This window comes from Salmo salar, chromosome ssa20, assembly GCF_905237065.1.
Source record: "Salmo salar chromosome ssa20, Ssal_v3.1, whole genome shotgun sequence".
NCBI lineage: Eukaryota > Metazoa > Chordata > Actinopteri > Salmoniformes > Salmonidae > Salmo > Salmo salar.
In genome coordinates this window covers 1,114,537-1,130,023 of record NC_059461.1, presented here as the reverse complement: position 1 = coordinate 1,130,023, position 15,487 = coordinate 1,114,537, and the positions used below count along the sequence as shown (strand labels likewise).

Below are 15,487 nucleotides of genomic sequence, written 5' to 3'. Positions count from 1 at the left end.
TTGTGTGTCATTCCAAGTCTCAAGGTTAATCATACACTGTTTTTTCAAAGGCCTTGCGGGGCAACGGTACAAGTGGCTTAACGGTACAACTGTTGAAACTCTTTCTCCATGGCTATTTTGTGTGGGTTCAGGTGTTAGCATACCACTTGATTCAGATAAGATATATGGGCCAAGACTAATCGCTTGTCATTTTGCATTAATTCATCATGATTGAACTTTAATGAATTACTTCAATGAATGAAGTACTGATCCTGGTTTGTGGCTGTACTTTATTTAAATAATCTGCTCTATGCTCTGTTTATGTTGCTGTGTCCGAAATCTGTCTTGCCTACTACTTACTAAAACAACATACTGTGTACTAATTGTACTACATACTAATTAGAACATACTCTGTAGTAGAAAACATATGCTGGAAGCAACACATATTAACATATACTAGCCTCATCCATACTGAGAATACCTCATCTAATGCGCAATTGCGTTGTTTCCCGCCATTGGTTGATTTTAGTACAGCCCGTCTCCATATGCCCTTGTCTGATGCAGCGAATCCGTACTTGTTAAAAAGCCGAAATGAGTGTAACATTCTGGACTTTAAAGCATACTCAATTGTCGAAATTTACTATAAAACACTGATTTCCTATTTGTGCATACGCATATCCAATCAGTACTATTTAAAACGCAAGTACATGTATTCAGACAGACCTAGTGTGTATAATAGGGGAAGCATGGCTGCCACTCATGCGTCCACCCTCGTACCCAGAACTCTTATCTGTCTCTTGTAACTGGGTTTGAGGCATGCGGACACTGATCAGGGAGCGAGACAATCAGCCTCCACATCTCTAAACCCACACAGGTGATGTCATCAAGACCACTTAAACCGTTATATTCTCTTTAAACACCTCACTCTTTGAATCCTCTGCCAGATACATTGAAACGTGTGTCTAAATTCACAGCTACTGTGTGTGTGTGTGTGTGTGTGTGTGTGTGTGTGTGTGTGTGTGTGTGTGTGTGTGTGTGTGTGTGTGTGTGTGTGTGTGTGTGTGTGTGTGTGTATGCATGTGTGTGTGTGTGTGTGTGTGTGCCCACATGTGCATGTACAATAGTGTATGATTATATACAAACATTTGTGCCAGAGGATCAGTGATGAAGCCACCCTGTCTCTCTCCCTTTCATCATCTGCCTTCTCCCTGTGTTCATAGTTGTTGTTGGCAGTGCTATATGAGTCTCTCCCTCCAGGAGACTGATGGCAGTAATTGCAGTAGTAATCAAAGGGCTGTGCAGGGAGCTGTTCTGCTCCATCCTCTCATGTCAACAAGGAGCTCATCGCTACCCCCTCTCCTCTCCTTTGTCCTGCAACCTTTCCCCAGACTGTCGATTTAAAGGACTTACCTGAGTCATGTCATTAGGACACCCGATGGGAAATCTAAAATAATTTTGCAATGAAAAACTTTTCTCATTGGAACAGGATGTCCAGTTAGTCCCTCCCTTTTAAGTCTGTTTTCTTCAATCCCATGACTGTACTGGACTGCTCTGTGCCACAAGATAGATGTGTATAGGACCCATCTGTTCAATAATACTGTGTGTTTATGTTCTAGCTCTTTCATTTCTATACCAACTCTTCTGTTGACTATACTATGATTGCAGTGTCATGCATTACTGGGTTGTTTGTGGTACTTATTACAGTGTTGAACAGCGGATTGGGTTGTTGGGAGCCGCTGTGCCATCTGCTCACCCTGTCTATATCCACTCTGGGCTCTGTTTTAACAAACCTAACGCAAACGTAAATCTCAGTGCACTTGCGTTGTTGGTACAGTACTGTGAAAAAGTTTTAAGCAGGTGTGAAAAAATGCTGTGAAGTAAGAATGCTTTCAAAAATAGACATTTTAATAGATTATATTTATCAATTAACAAAATGCAAAGTGAGTGAACAGAAGAAAAACCTACATCAAATCAATATTTGGTGTGACCACCCTTTGCGTTCAAAACAGCATCAATTCTTCTAGGTACACTTGCACACAGTCTTTGAAGGAACTCGGCAGGTAGGTTGGCCCAAACATCTTGGAGAACTAACCACAGTTCTTCTGTGGATAGAGGCAGCCTCAGGTGCTTCTCTCTCTTCATGTAATCCCAGACAGACTCGATGATGTTGAGATCAGGGCTCTGTGGGGGCCATACCATCACTTCCAGGGCTCCTTGTTCTTCTTTACGCTGAAGATAGTTCTTAATGACTTTCGCTGTATGTTTGGGGTCGTTGTCATGCTGCAGAATATATTCGGGGCCAAACAGATGCCCCCCTGATGGTATTGCATGATGGATAAGTATCTGCCTGTACTTCTCAGCATTGAGGAGACCATTAATTCTGACCAAATCCCCAATTCCATTTGCAGAAATGCAGCCCCAAACTTGCAAAGAACCTCCACCATTTTTCACTGTTGCCTGCAGACACTCATTTGTGTACTGCTCTCCAGCCCTTCGGCGAACAAACTGCCTTTTGCTACAGCCAAATATTTTTTGCATAGTTGAGTCGCTTGGCCTTGTTTTCACGTCAGAGGTATAGCTTTTTGGCTGCAATTCTTCCATGAACGCCACTTCTGACCAGACTTCTCCGGACAGTAGATGGGTGTACCAGGGTCCCACTGTTTTCTGGAAATTCTGAGAAGATGGCACTGCTAGACATCTTCCGATTGCGAAGGGAATTAAGCATGATGTGTCTTTTATCTACTGCAGTAAGTTTCCTTGGTCCTCAATGTTGCCAGTTTCTTTGTGCTTCTTCAAAAGAGTTTGGACAGCACATCTGGAAACCACTGTCTGCCTTGAAATTTCTGCCTGGGAGAGACCTTGCTGATGCAGTATAACTACCTTGTGTCTTGTTGCTGTGCTCAGTCTTGCCAGGGTGTATGACTTTTGACAGTAAACTGTCCTCAGCAACCTCACCTTGTTAGCTGAGTTTGGCTGTTCCTCTCCCAGTTGTATTCCTCCTACACAGCTGTTTCTGTTTTATTTAATGATTGTGTTTCAACCTACATATTGAATTGATGATAATTAGCACCTGTTTGGTATAGTTGTTTAATCATACACCTGACTATATGCCTACAAAATCCCTGAGTTTGTGCAAGTGTACAGTGACGGAAAAAGTAATTGATCCCCTGCTGATTTTGTACGTTTGCCCACTGACAAAGAAATGATCAGTCTATAATTTTAATGGTAGGTTTATTTGAACAGTGAGAGACAGAATAACAACAACAAAATCCAGAAAAATGCATGTCAAAAATGTTATTTGTTTTGAAGGCAAAGGTTGGTGACACCAAATATGGATTTGATTTAGATTGTTCTTCTGTTCACTCGCTTTGCATTTAGTTAATTGATAAATATAATCTATTAACATGTCTATTTTGGAAAGCATTCTTACTTTACAGCATTTTTTCACATCTGCCTAAAACTTTTGCACAGTACTGTATGTCAGAAATATTTTGTATATTTTTGGACAGTGGGAATTATTGGCGCAACACCTGTCATAAGTGCAAAGTGGCAGGCCTTCTATGATTTAATAGGTTGTAGGTGTGAAGAGGTCTTGATCACTCATTGGCCAATGAAAACCTGCTCCAAAGCTTTTCATGTGGTTGCTTAAAGTTGTGTATTTACGGTGTTTGATGTTCCGTTCTCATAAACTCCAATTCAGCAGGAGTGTCGTTTATTAAATAGAGTAGCCTACAGTTACCTAACCCCTAGTTATTAACAAACATGTATCCAGCTTTTTACATCAACATAATATCCAGTATAAAGAGAAAAGGAGAATATCTGTTGACTGTTTTTCTATTTTGCAAAGGTGGTATTTTAATAAAACATAGATGATAGGCTACTGATAAGGTTACTGTGCGATAACCAACTGGCTTACCGCTAAGATGAGCTTTTATTTGGTCTGAAATATCCCCAGTTGCACTGCCTTAAATTGGCACTTTGGCGCACGTTTTTAAGGACACACCTTAGATATTTCCAACCCTCCCACCTCAGTGCAAGCAAGCAGATTTTAGATAGGTAAATTACCAACACTGACACAAGGGTTTGAAAATAGCAGAGTGCCCATTTTTACAAGTCGAAATTGCCAAAGCGTGCATTTGACATTTGCTCTGCCTTAATGCCAGAAATAGAGCCCTATGTGTTAGTTCATGGATAGCCCTGCAAAGGCCTAGGCCATTTTTGTCTGGTAAGGAGTTATTTTTTGTGTGTGATTTTATTGAACCGATAGGACAGTGGAGAGAAGACAGGTAGTAACTGTGTGTTTGTGTCTTGTAGGGGGACCAATGCAATGTGAATGACAGTAGCTGTGTGTTTGTGTCTATCATCACAGTGACTGTGTGTTTGTTTTGTGCAGGTGGATCAATGTAATGTGTATGACAGTGACTGTGTGTTTGTGTGTTGCATGACAGTGACTGTGTGTTTGTGTCTTGCAGGGGGACCAACCGGAGGGACTCTGTGGGGGGCGGGACTGTTCTACCTGTCAGTGTTTCCCTGCCAAAGGAGCCCAGGTAAGACTCCTTACAGATACAGTACACACCGTCCAATCACAACAGTGTGACATCCTACACCACACATTCTAACCAGGAATTGCCATAAACCACAGAAGGGGTGCTCAATCCTTGGAGTATGTAAATGAAGTGATGAGGCAGAAATGTCCACTCAATTGAAATGCCAACGTGTTTTCAGAGCAAACTTCTACATCAGAACCTTCATGCCAGCCCAAACCGTCAGAGTATGTAACCAGTTTGGATGTATTGTTTATGTGAAAGAAACTGCTGGAGTGTTTATAGTTCCATGAGCCAAGTGTCAGAACCTTATCAAATTAATTATAATAAAACAAAAGCATTCTACTGCAGCTGACCTGAATGAATGAATTGATATAATATGGCGCTATTAAGTTTAGTACCCATTAGGGTCATACGCTGTAACACCAAGTGTTTAGGGATCTGAACACATAACTCAAATTTAAATGAAAATGGGTCTCCATGTTTAGATTGTTAACACAAGAACATGTTTATTCACTGTAACACTCTTTAAACACAGGAACACATTTATTCAGCACAAGGCATTTAGGTTTTAAACACTACCGTAGGGTGTAAAGCCGTTTTTTATATTTCCCAGCATGCCTTTCGAGTGAATGTGAGAGACAAGGTTGTTAAAACTCCTATTTTGCTTTATGACCACATACTATACACTTCAAAAAGCCTTTAATTATGGTCTATTTATCCTCAAGATTTTGGTCTGAAAATCCTGGCTCATGTGCCACATCAAACCTGCAAGTCACAATGCTCTGGTTAGTAATTCCTATGCAATCCAGCCAGAAGGATAATATCCAACCATTTGAATATTTTATCCCCCACAACTTGCGCTCAGAATGACTGCTAATGACAAAAGACTTAATAAACAAGACTACTTAAACCATCTAAACTAGAATAACCATCTCAGTAATGGGTGCAATAAATCCAACCCCTTACAGTTTGGATTAGTTTATGATAAAAATGTAAGTTATTGATTTTTGTTTAGTGGAAGGTCAATTAATCAATGTGTATGAGGAAACAAATATTAAAACAATCTATTCTAAAAATCAACCTGCAATAAAGCATACTGGGAAATATGATAATGAGCCCCCCACACACATGTTTTTCACTCTGAGAGACGATGGGAAAGTAAACACTAGTGTTTAAAATCTGAACACTTAGGAGATATATTGTGTTCTCCTGGTTGGAATCTGACTGGAAAAAACTGACTATCATGTTTTATCTTGCATTCTAAACTCCTGTGTTTAAGATGAGAACACTTATTGGCAAATCTAAATGTCTATTGTTTAAATTTTAAACACAGACGTTTAGGTTATATATACAGTTGAAGTCGGAAGTTTACATACACCTTAGCCAAATACATTTAAACTCAGTTTTTCACAATTCCTGATATTTAATCCAAGTAAACATTCCCTGTTTTAGGCCAGTTAGGATCACCACTTCATTTTAAGAATGTGAAATGTCAGAATAATACTAGAGAGAATTATTTATTTCAGCTGTTATTTCTTTCATCACATTCCCAGTGGGTCAGAAGATTACATACACTCAATTAGTATTTGGTAGCATTGCCTGTAAATTGTTTAACTTGGGTCAAATGTTCCATGTAGCCTTCCACAAGTTTCCCACAATAAGTTAAGTGAATTTTGGCCCATTCCTCCTGACAGAGCTGGTGTAACAGTCAGGTTTGTAGGACTCCTTGCTCCTACACACTTTGTCAGTTCTGCCCACACATTTTCTATAGGATTGAGGTCAGGGCTTTGTGATGGCGACTCCAATACCTTGACTTTGTTATCCTTAAGCTATTTTGCCACAACTTTGGAAGTATGCTTGGGGTCATTGTCCAGTTGGAAGACCCATTTGCGACCAAGCTTTAACTTCCTGACTGATGTCTTGAGATGTAGTGTCTGTATATCCACATACTTTTCCTCCCTCATGATGCCATCTATTTTGTGAAGTGCACCAGCCCTCCTGCAGCAAAGCACCCCCACAACATGATGCTGCCACCCCTGTGCTTCACGGTTGGGATGGTGTTCTTCGGCTTGCAAGCCTCCCCCTGCTGCGTTTTTTTTGTCTTTAGTTTTAGTCTCTGATGCTGTTCCTGTCTCTGTCCGTTATAATTAAATGTTTTACTCCCCGTACCTGCTTCGTCTCAACAGCGTCATTCCGCGTGACAGAATGCAGCAGCCATACATACGAAGCATCGGGGAGTACTGGCGTTCCGGTTGGAATGGTGGCAGCGGCTCTGGGTCACCGCCGATGGAACCGGGGAAGCCTAGCCAGCTCATTGGGCTTTCACGCACTAGCTGGCTCGAGAGGTTTCCTGTCCCCGGTCGGCTCGGAAGGCGCCCATCCCACGTCGGGCCTCAGCCGGATCTTCAGTTTTTGTGCACCCAACCGGTCCAGGAGTGTTTCGGCCGGCTCGCCAGGCTCTCACGCTCCTGCCGGTTCATCGGGTTTTCATGCCCCAACCAGCTTGCCCAGCGCCCATGTCTCGGCCGGTTCTCCCGGGTGGGAAGCCTTGTGGCGTCCCAAGAGGAAGGGGTACTGTCATGTCTGCTCCCGCTCTTCCCTTCCCCTGGCGCTTGAGGGCGCCAGATTACCCTGCATCACACGCTCCTGCCATCCATCACTCACACCTGCCCTCCCTCGTCACTCACATCAGCGTTATTGGACTCACCTGGACTCACTTATCACATGTTCCTTTCCTCCCCTATATTTGTCTGTTCCCTTGCTCTGTTCCCCGCTGCTGCGTTTGATTGTTTTTTGTCTTTAGTTTTAGTCTCTGACGCTGTTCCTGTCTCGTCTCTGTCCGTTATAATTAAATGTTTTACTCCCCGTACCTGCTTTGTCTCAACAGCGTCATTCCACGTGACACTTTCAGGTTATGTCGATATAGGACTCGTTTTACTGTGGATATAGATACTTTTGTACCTGTTTCCTCCAGCATCTCCACAAGGTCCATGCAATCTAGGTCTGTGCCCAAAAAGTTTGAGCTTCTACTTTAAAAAAATCCACCTTTCCAGAAATAAGTCTCTCACTGTTGTTATAGACCCCCCTCAGCCCCCAGCTGTGCCCTGGACACCATATGTGAATTAATTGCCCCCCATTTATCTTCAGAGTTTGTACTTTTAGGTGACATAAACTGGGATATGCTTAACACCCCGGCCTTCCTACAATCTAAGCTAGATGCCCTTAATCTCACACAAATGATCATGGAACCTACCAGGTACAACCCTAAATCCGGGAACACGGGCATCCTCGTAGATCTCATTCTGACCAACCTGCCCTCTAAATACACCTCTGCTGTCTTCAACCAGGATCTCAGCGATCACTGCCTCATTGCCTGCGTCCGTAATGGGTCTGCGGTCAAACGACCAACCCTCATCACTGTCAAACGCTCTAATCGACCTGGCCCGGTCTAATCGACCTGGCCCGGGTATCCTGGAAGGATATTGACCTCATTCCGTCAGTAGAGGATGTCTGGTTATTCTTTAAAAGTGCTTTCCTTGCCATCTTAAATAAGCATGCCCCATTCAAAAAATGTAGAACTAAGAACAGATATAGCCATTGGTTCACTCCAGACCTGACTGCCCTTGACCAGCACAAAAACATCCTGTGGCATACTGCATTATCATCGAATAGCCCACGCGATATGCAACTTTTCAGAGAAGTTAGGAACCAATATACACAGGCAGTTAGGTTAGCAAAGGCTAGCTCTTTCAAACAGAATTTTGCATCCTGTAGCACAAACTCCAAAAAGTTCTGGGACACTGTAAAGTCCACGGAGAACAAGAGCACCTCCTCCCAGCTGCGCACTCCACTGAGGCTAGGAAACTGTCACCACCGATCTACGGCTGGCCATGCTTTCCACCTGGCTACCACTACCCCGGTCAACAGCTCTGCAACCCCACAGCAACTTGCCCAAGCATCCCCCCATTTCTCCACACAAATCCAGATAGCTGATGTTCTGAAAGAGCTGCAAAATCTGGACCCCTACAAATCAGCTGGGCTAGACAATCTGGCTTACCGCTAAGATTAGCTTTTATTTGGTCTGAAATATCCCTCTCTTTCTAAAATTATCCGCCGCATTTGTTGCAACCCCTTACTAGCCTGTTCAACCTCTAAAGATTGGAAAGCTGCCGCGGTCATCCCCCTATTCAAAGGGAGAGACACTCTAGACCCAAACTGTTACAGAACTATATCTATCCTACCCTACATTTCTAAAGTCTTTGAAAGCCAAGCTAACAATCAGATCACCAACCATTTTGAATCCCACCGTACCTTCTCCGCTATGCAATCTGGTTTCCGAGCTGGTCATGGGTGCACCTCAGCCACGCTCAAGGTCCTAAACAATAGCATAACCGCCATCGATAAAAGACAATACTGTGCAGTTGTATTCATCGACCTGGCTAAGGCTTTCGACTCTGTCAGTCCCCACATTCTTATCAGCAGACTCAACAGCCTTGGTTTCTCAAATGACTGCCTCACCTGGTTCACCAACTACTTCTCAGATAGAGTTCAGTGTGTCAAATCGGAGGGCCTGTTGTCTGGACCTCTGGCAGTCTCTATGGGTGTGCCACAGGGTTCAATTCTCGGGCCGACTCTTTTCTCTCTATACATCAATGATGTTGCTCTTGCTGCTGCTGATTCTCTGATCCACCTCTACGCAGACGACACCATTCTGTCTACTTCTGGACCTTCTTTGGACACTGTGTTTTTAACAAACCTCCAGAAGAGTTTCTCCAACTGCTCTTAAATGCATGCTCTTCAACCGATTGCTGCCCGCACCCGCCCGCCCGACTAGCATCACTACTCTGGACGGTTCTGACCTGGAATATGTGGACAACTACAAAAACCTAGGTGTCTGGTTAGACTGTAAACTCTCCTTCCACTCACATTAAGCATCTCCAATCTAAAATTACATCTAGAATCGGCTTCCTATTTTGCAACAAAGCATCCTTCACTCATGCTGCCAAACATACCCTCGTAAAACTGACTATCCTACTGATCCTTGACTTCGATGATGTAATTTACAAAATAGCCTCCAACCCTCTACTCAGCAAATTAGATGTAGTCTATCACAAGCCCCAAATACTACCCACCACTTCGTCGCCAAACCCACTGGCTCCAGGTCATCTGTACGTCTTTGCTAGGTAAAGCCCCGCTTTATCTCAGCTTACTGGTCACCATAGCATCACTCACCCGTAGCACGCGCTCCAGCAGGTATATTTCACTGGTCACCCCCAAAGCCATCTCCTTCTTTGGCCGCCTTTCCTCACAGTTTTCTGCTTCCAATGACTGGAACGAATTGCAAAAATCATTGAAGCTGACTTTAAGCATCAGCTGTCTTTAAGCATCAGCGTTCAGAGCAGCTTACCAATCATTGCACCTGTACATAGCCCATCTGTAAATAGCCAACCCAACTACCTCATCCTCATACTGTTATTTATTTTTTTGCTCTTTTGCACCCCAGTATCTGTACTTGCACATTCATCGTCCGCACATCTATCCCTCCAGTGTTTAATTGCTAAATTATAATTATTTAGCCGCTATGGCCTATTTATTGCCTTACCTCTGTAATCTTACTACATATGCACACACTGTATATAGACTTTGCTATTGTGTTATTGACTGTACGTTTGTTTATCCCATGTGTTGTTTGTGTCACACTGCTTTGCTCTATTTTGGCCATGTCGCAGTAAATGAGAACTTGTTCTCAACTGGCCTTAAATAAAGGTGAAATAAAATAAAATAAACATGTGTGTGTGCATGTACATGCATGTACTCAGTACTAATGCACACACATACAAACACATACACACCCCGCCCTCTACCCACCCTGCTGAGATGTTGGCACACTGACCTAGATGTGTGCCAGCTTGATGAACCTTATCACGCTCGCTCCCATTCAGGTGTGTTGCCATCGCAGGCCTATGTTGTAAATGCTGTTTATCCTGTTTATCCCACAACACATTACAGCAATATTCCATCTTCACGTCTGCTCACACATTTTCAGTTATGCTTATGTGTAGGTACTAGGTAGGAAAGCTTATTGTCAATGAGAGTCGGAGAGGTTTAGCTAAATGGCCAGGCTGTTTTGTGTACTCTGGAATGTGGCAGTGTAAGGGCGCAGATGCCGCAGAGGCAGCCAGATTCCCAATGATATCCTTTACAAGAAAAGTGGCACATTTACTGCCTCCTTGTAAAGCAGAAGAGCACAATTACAGTGAGCCGTGCAGTAAAGTGTGTGTGCACATGTGCTCAAATAAGCTTTGTGAGCCAAGATAGACAAGACACACACGCATGCATGCACAGACATGTAGACAGAATACACACAAATGCATACACATGTACTCACACACACACACATGCATGCGCACACATACACACACACCTGTTCATTGATGGAGTGCCCTTTCAGAAGGCCTCCTCTTTAATCAGTCTATAGTGGCAGGGGGAGCGACTCGTGAGAGGGGACTGGAGACATTACTAGAATGTGGAAGGATGAAGAGCTCAGTCGTAAATTAGTAATGATCCTCTTCTCACCAGATTCCTACAGCCACCAATGATTACAGACTACATGCACAGCCCCTGGCGCTAGCACACAGCTACCAATGAATACAGAATATACAGTGCATTCGGAAAGTATTCAGACCCCTTCACTTTTTCCACATTTTGTATAATATAAAATAAACTGAAATAACATATTTAGACAAGAGGTAGCCCCTCCCTCTTTCAGTGTGTGTTTTTCCCATTTGGTGCCAAATGAACATGACCCTGTTCACATCATGAAAAGTGTGAGTAGTGATGTGCTGACACTCCAACCAGAAATTGTAATATTTAATAAAGTCCAGAAAGGGTGCTCAGTCCTCACACACACACTGACTTTGAACTCTCTCCTCGATTTACACAATAACTAGATGTCTGACCTCTCGACACCTCAACTTATTCTTACAACTGCGACAAAACACACTCTAGCTAACACACCTGTCATTATGTATGATTTGTGTGGTAAGTACAGGTAAACGCTTATTTGAAGTTATATAAGAGTTGGTTAAACGTTGGAGTTGGAACCACTGCTTGTACTGGTGATGGGTGTACTGGTGTACTGGTCAAGGCCTGGTAACAGGCTGTAGGAGCTACAAACTTGTTGTATCCGAGTTGATTAAATGTTGGAGTTGGAACCATTACTTGTACTGGTGGTGAGTGTACTGGCTTGTGGCGGCCTGGTGAGAGGCTGTAGGAGCGACTAGCTGAGTTGTATTTAGACAGCTGGGCGCGACTGTAATTTGCTGTACTAGCCTCCATGGCCGGGCTCACACAATGGCTGCTGTGACACGGACTCAATGTGAATCAGGGGTCTTAGTGATTTTCACAGGCCTGCGAGCTGGGAGAAAGACAGCGGCACGTAGAGTGTTCAGCACTGAGCTTCTGTCACATCCACTCTGAACACGCCAGTCAACACCGGCTCTATTCCCTAGTGCTGCACACACTTACACTAAGACAAAGACGCACACATAAGTAGACACCCACACATACGCATAGAGTACATGTTCCCCGGCATTCACTTTTCAAATACAGACACATTAACTCACTAGCATAAACGTTACAGTTCTATTCAAGCAAACACACACTTTTACACTCACACTGTGTCACTCTATCCACTGGGGTATTGGTTGACACTGTGGCTAGATTGTGTGTGTGGGAACAGCCTGCTACAGTATAAACTAAGTCAGAGCTGTGCCTCCCTAGTATAGACCTAGACCTATCGAAATAGAACAACGTCCTGCTTTACTCTTATGGGTAGCTACATGCGCTATGGCCGCCAGTCCACCCATCACAGAAAATGTACTTCAATGGGAATGTCTGTTCTAGTAATTATATTTCTCTGCTTGTAGACCATGGCGACGGGAGACTAGAAGCTAGACTCAGATAGAAAAGATTAATAAATATTTGAATCAAAGTGTGTGGGGTGTGTGTGTGTGTGTGTGTGTGTGCGTGATGCCTCCTACTGCCCCCTGTGACTTGACTGGGGCACACCCTAATTCCCAAAGTTTTTTGACTGTGTAAAATCACTACATTGACTTATTGAATGTCTTTGTTTATTTATACAACAGGTGGGTCTAATCCTGAATGCTGATTGGTTAAAACCGCATTCCAGCCGGTGTCGTCTATTCCACAAGTTACCACCGGCTAAATCTATGACGTTAAAATGCCTATGTACTCTGTTCCATCTAACTGCGCAATCCACTGTCTCATCAGCCCAGCCAGGCACTTTAAAAACTTTATCTCCACTATAAAACCATCTAGACATTATCTCACATTTCTTTTAGACTAACATTTAGTTTTCAACAGCGGAGATTTTTTATAAACGTTGGTGTCTGTCTCTCCAACATTTGCAACATTCTTCCAATATTCAAATTCGATCTCCAGCTGTCCCATAGTAATGAACGGGTCGGGAGTCGGGACGAGACAGACAGGCGGGCAACATTTCTCAGCCAGTCGAAATCATGAATCAGTTTTATCAGTTTTCCATAATTTTTATGGATATACATACAGTGCCTTCGGAAAGTATTCAGACCCCTTGACTTTTCACATTTTGTTACATTACAGCCTTATTCTAAAATGGATTAAATTGTATTTTTTCAATCTACACACAATACCTCATAATGACGAAGAAAAAACATGTTTCTAGAAATGTTTGCTAATTTATAAAACAAATTAAAAACCGATATCACATTTACACAAGTATTCAGACCCTTTACTCAGTACTTTGTTGAAGCACCTTTGGCAGCGATTACAGCATCAAGTTTTCTTGGGTATGATGCTGCAAGCTTGGCACACCTGTATTTGGGGAGTTTCTCACATTCTTCTCTGCAGATCCTCTCAAGCTCTGTCAGGTTGGATAGGGAGCGTTGCAGCACAGTTATTTTCAGGTCTCTCTAGAAATGTTTGATTGGGTTCAAGTCCGGGCTCTGGCTGGGCCGATCAAGGACATTCAGAGACTTGTCCCAAAGCCACTCCTGCATTGTCTTGGCTGTGTGCTTAGGGTCGTTGTCCTGTTGTAAGGTGTACCTTCGCCCCAGTCTGAGGTCCTGAGATCTCTGGAGCATGTTTTCATCAAGGATCTCTCTGTACTTTGCCCCGTTCATCTTTCCCTCGATCCTGACTAGTCCGTCAGTCCCTGCCGCTGAAAAACATCCCCACAGCATGATGCTACCCCCTCCATGCTTCACCATAGGTATGGTGCCAGGTTTCCTCCAGACCAGTGGTGGAAAAAGTACCCAACTGTCATACTTGAGTAAAAGTTAAGATACCTAAATAGAAAATTACACAAGTAAAAGTGAAAGTTACCCAGTAAAATACTACTTGAGTAAAAGTCTAAAAGTATGTTTTTAAATATACTTAAGTATCAAAAGTGAATGTACATTTGAAGTCGGAAGTTTACATACACCTTAGCCAAATACATTTAAACTCAGTTTTTCCCAAATCGGACATTTAATCCTAGTAAAAATTCCCTGTCTTAGGTCAGTTAGGATCACCTCTTTATTTTGAGAATGTGAAATGTCAATAAAAGTAGAGAAAATTATTTATTTCAGCTTTTATTTCTTTCATCACATTCCCAGTGGGTCAGAAGTTCACATACACTCAATTAGTATTTGGTAGCATTGCCTTTAAATTGTTTAACTTGGGTCAAACATAGCCTTCCACAAGCTTCCCACAATAAGTTGGGTGATTTTGGCCCATTCCTCCTGACAGAGCTGGTGTAACTGAGTCAGGATTGTAGGCCTCCTTGCTCGTACAAGCTTTTTCAGTTCTGCCCAAAACAATTCTATAGGATTGAGGTCAGGGCTTTGTGATGGCCACTCCAATACCTTGACTTTGTTGTCCTTAAGCCATTTTGACACAACTCTGGAAGTATGCTTGGGGTCATTGTCCATTTGGAAGACCCATTTGCAACCAAACTTTAACTTCCTGACTTATGTCTTGAGATGTTGCTTCAATATATCCACATCATTTTCCTCCCTCATGATGCCATCTATTTTGTGAAGTGCACCAGTCCCTCCTGCAGCAAAGCATCCCCACAACATGATGCTGCCACCCCCGTGCTTCACGGTTGGGATGGTGTTCTTCGGCTTGCAAGCATCCCCCTTTTTCCTCCAAACATAATGATGGTCATTATGGCCAAATAATTATATTTTTGTTTCGTCAGACCAGAGGACATTTCTCCAAAAAGTACGATATTTGAGGACATTTCTCCAAAAAGTACGATCTTTGTCCCCATGTGCAGTTGCAAACCGTAGTCTGGCTTTTTTTTGGCAGTTTTGGAGCAGTGGCTTCTTCCTTGCTGAGCAGCCTTTCAGGTTATGTCGATATAAGACTAGTTTTACTGTGGATATAGATACTTTTGTACCTGTTTCCTCCAGCATCTTCACAAGTTCCTTTGCTGTTGTTCTGGGATTGATTTGCACTCTTCGCACCAAAGTACTTTCATCTCTAGGAGACAGAACGCGTCTCCTTCCTGAGCGGTATGACGGCTGCGTGGTCCCATAGTGTTTATACTTGCATACTATTGTTAGTACATATGAACGTGGTACCTTCAGGCATTTAAATTGCTCCCAAGGATGATTTCTTGGCTGATTTATTTAGATTTTCCCATGATGTCAAGCAAAGAGGCACTGATTTTGAAGGTAGGCCTTGAAATACATCCACAGGTACACCTCCAATTGACTCAAATGATGTCAATTTGCCTATCAGAAGCTTCTAAACCCATGACATCATTTTCTGGAATTTTCCAAGCTGTTTAAAGGCACAGTCAACATAGTGTATGTAAACTTCTGACCCACTGGAATTGTGATACATTGAATTAAGTGAAATAATCTTTCTGTAAACAATTGTTGGAAAAATTACTTGTGTCATGCACAAAGTAG

The 15,487-nt window shown here is 42.8% G+C and overlaps 1 protein-coding gene across 7 annotated transcripts in view; it reads left to right on the top strand.

Annotated features, from left to right (window-relative positions):
• col4a4 (collagen, type IV, alpha 4) overlaps positions 1-15,487 on the top strand; it is a 241,645-nt gene that overhangs the window by 75,114 nt on the left and 151,044 nt on the right. For all 7 annotated transcript variants that reach the window (XM_045704243.1, XM_014159949.2, XM_014159950.2 and 4 more), the window contains one exon: positions 4,452-4,526. In XM_045704243.1, the coding sequence (XP_045560199.1) occupies positions 4,452-4,526 (75 nt within the window). The remainder of the gene's footprint in view (positions 1-4,451; positions 4,527-15,487) is intronic.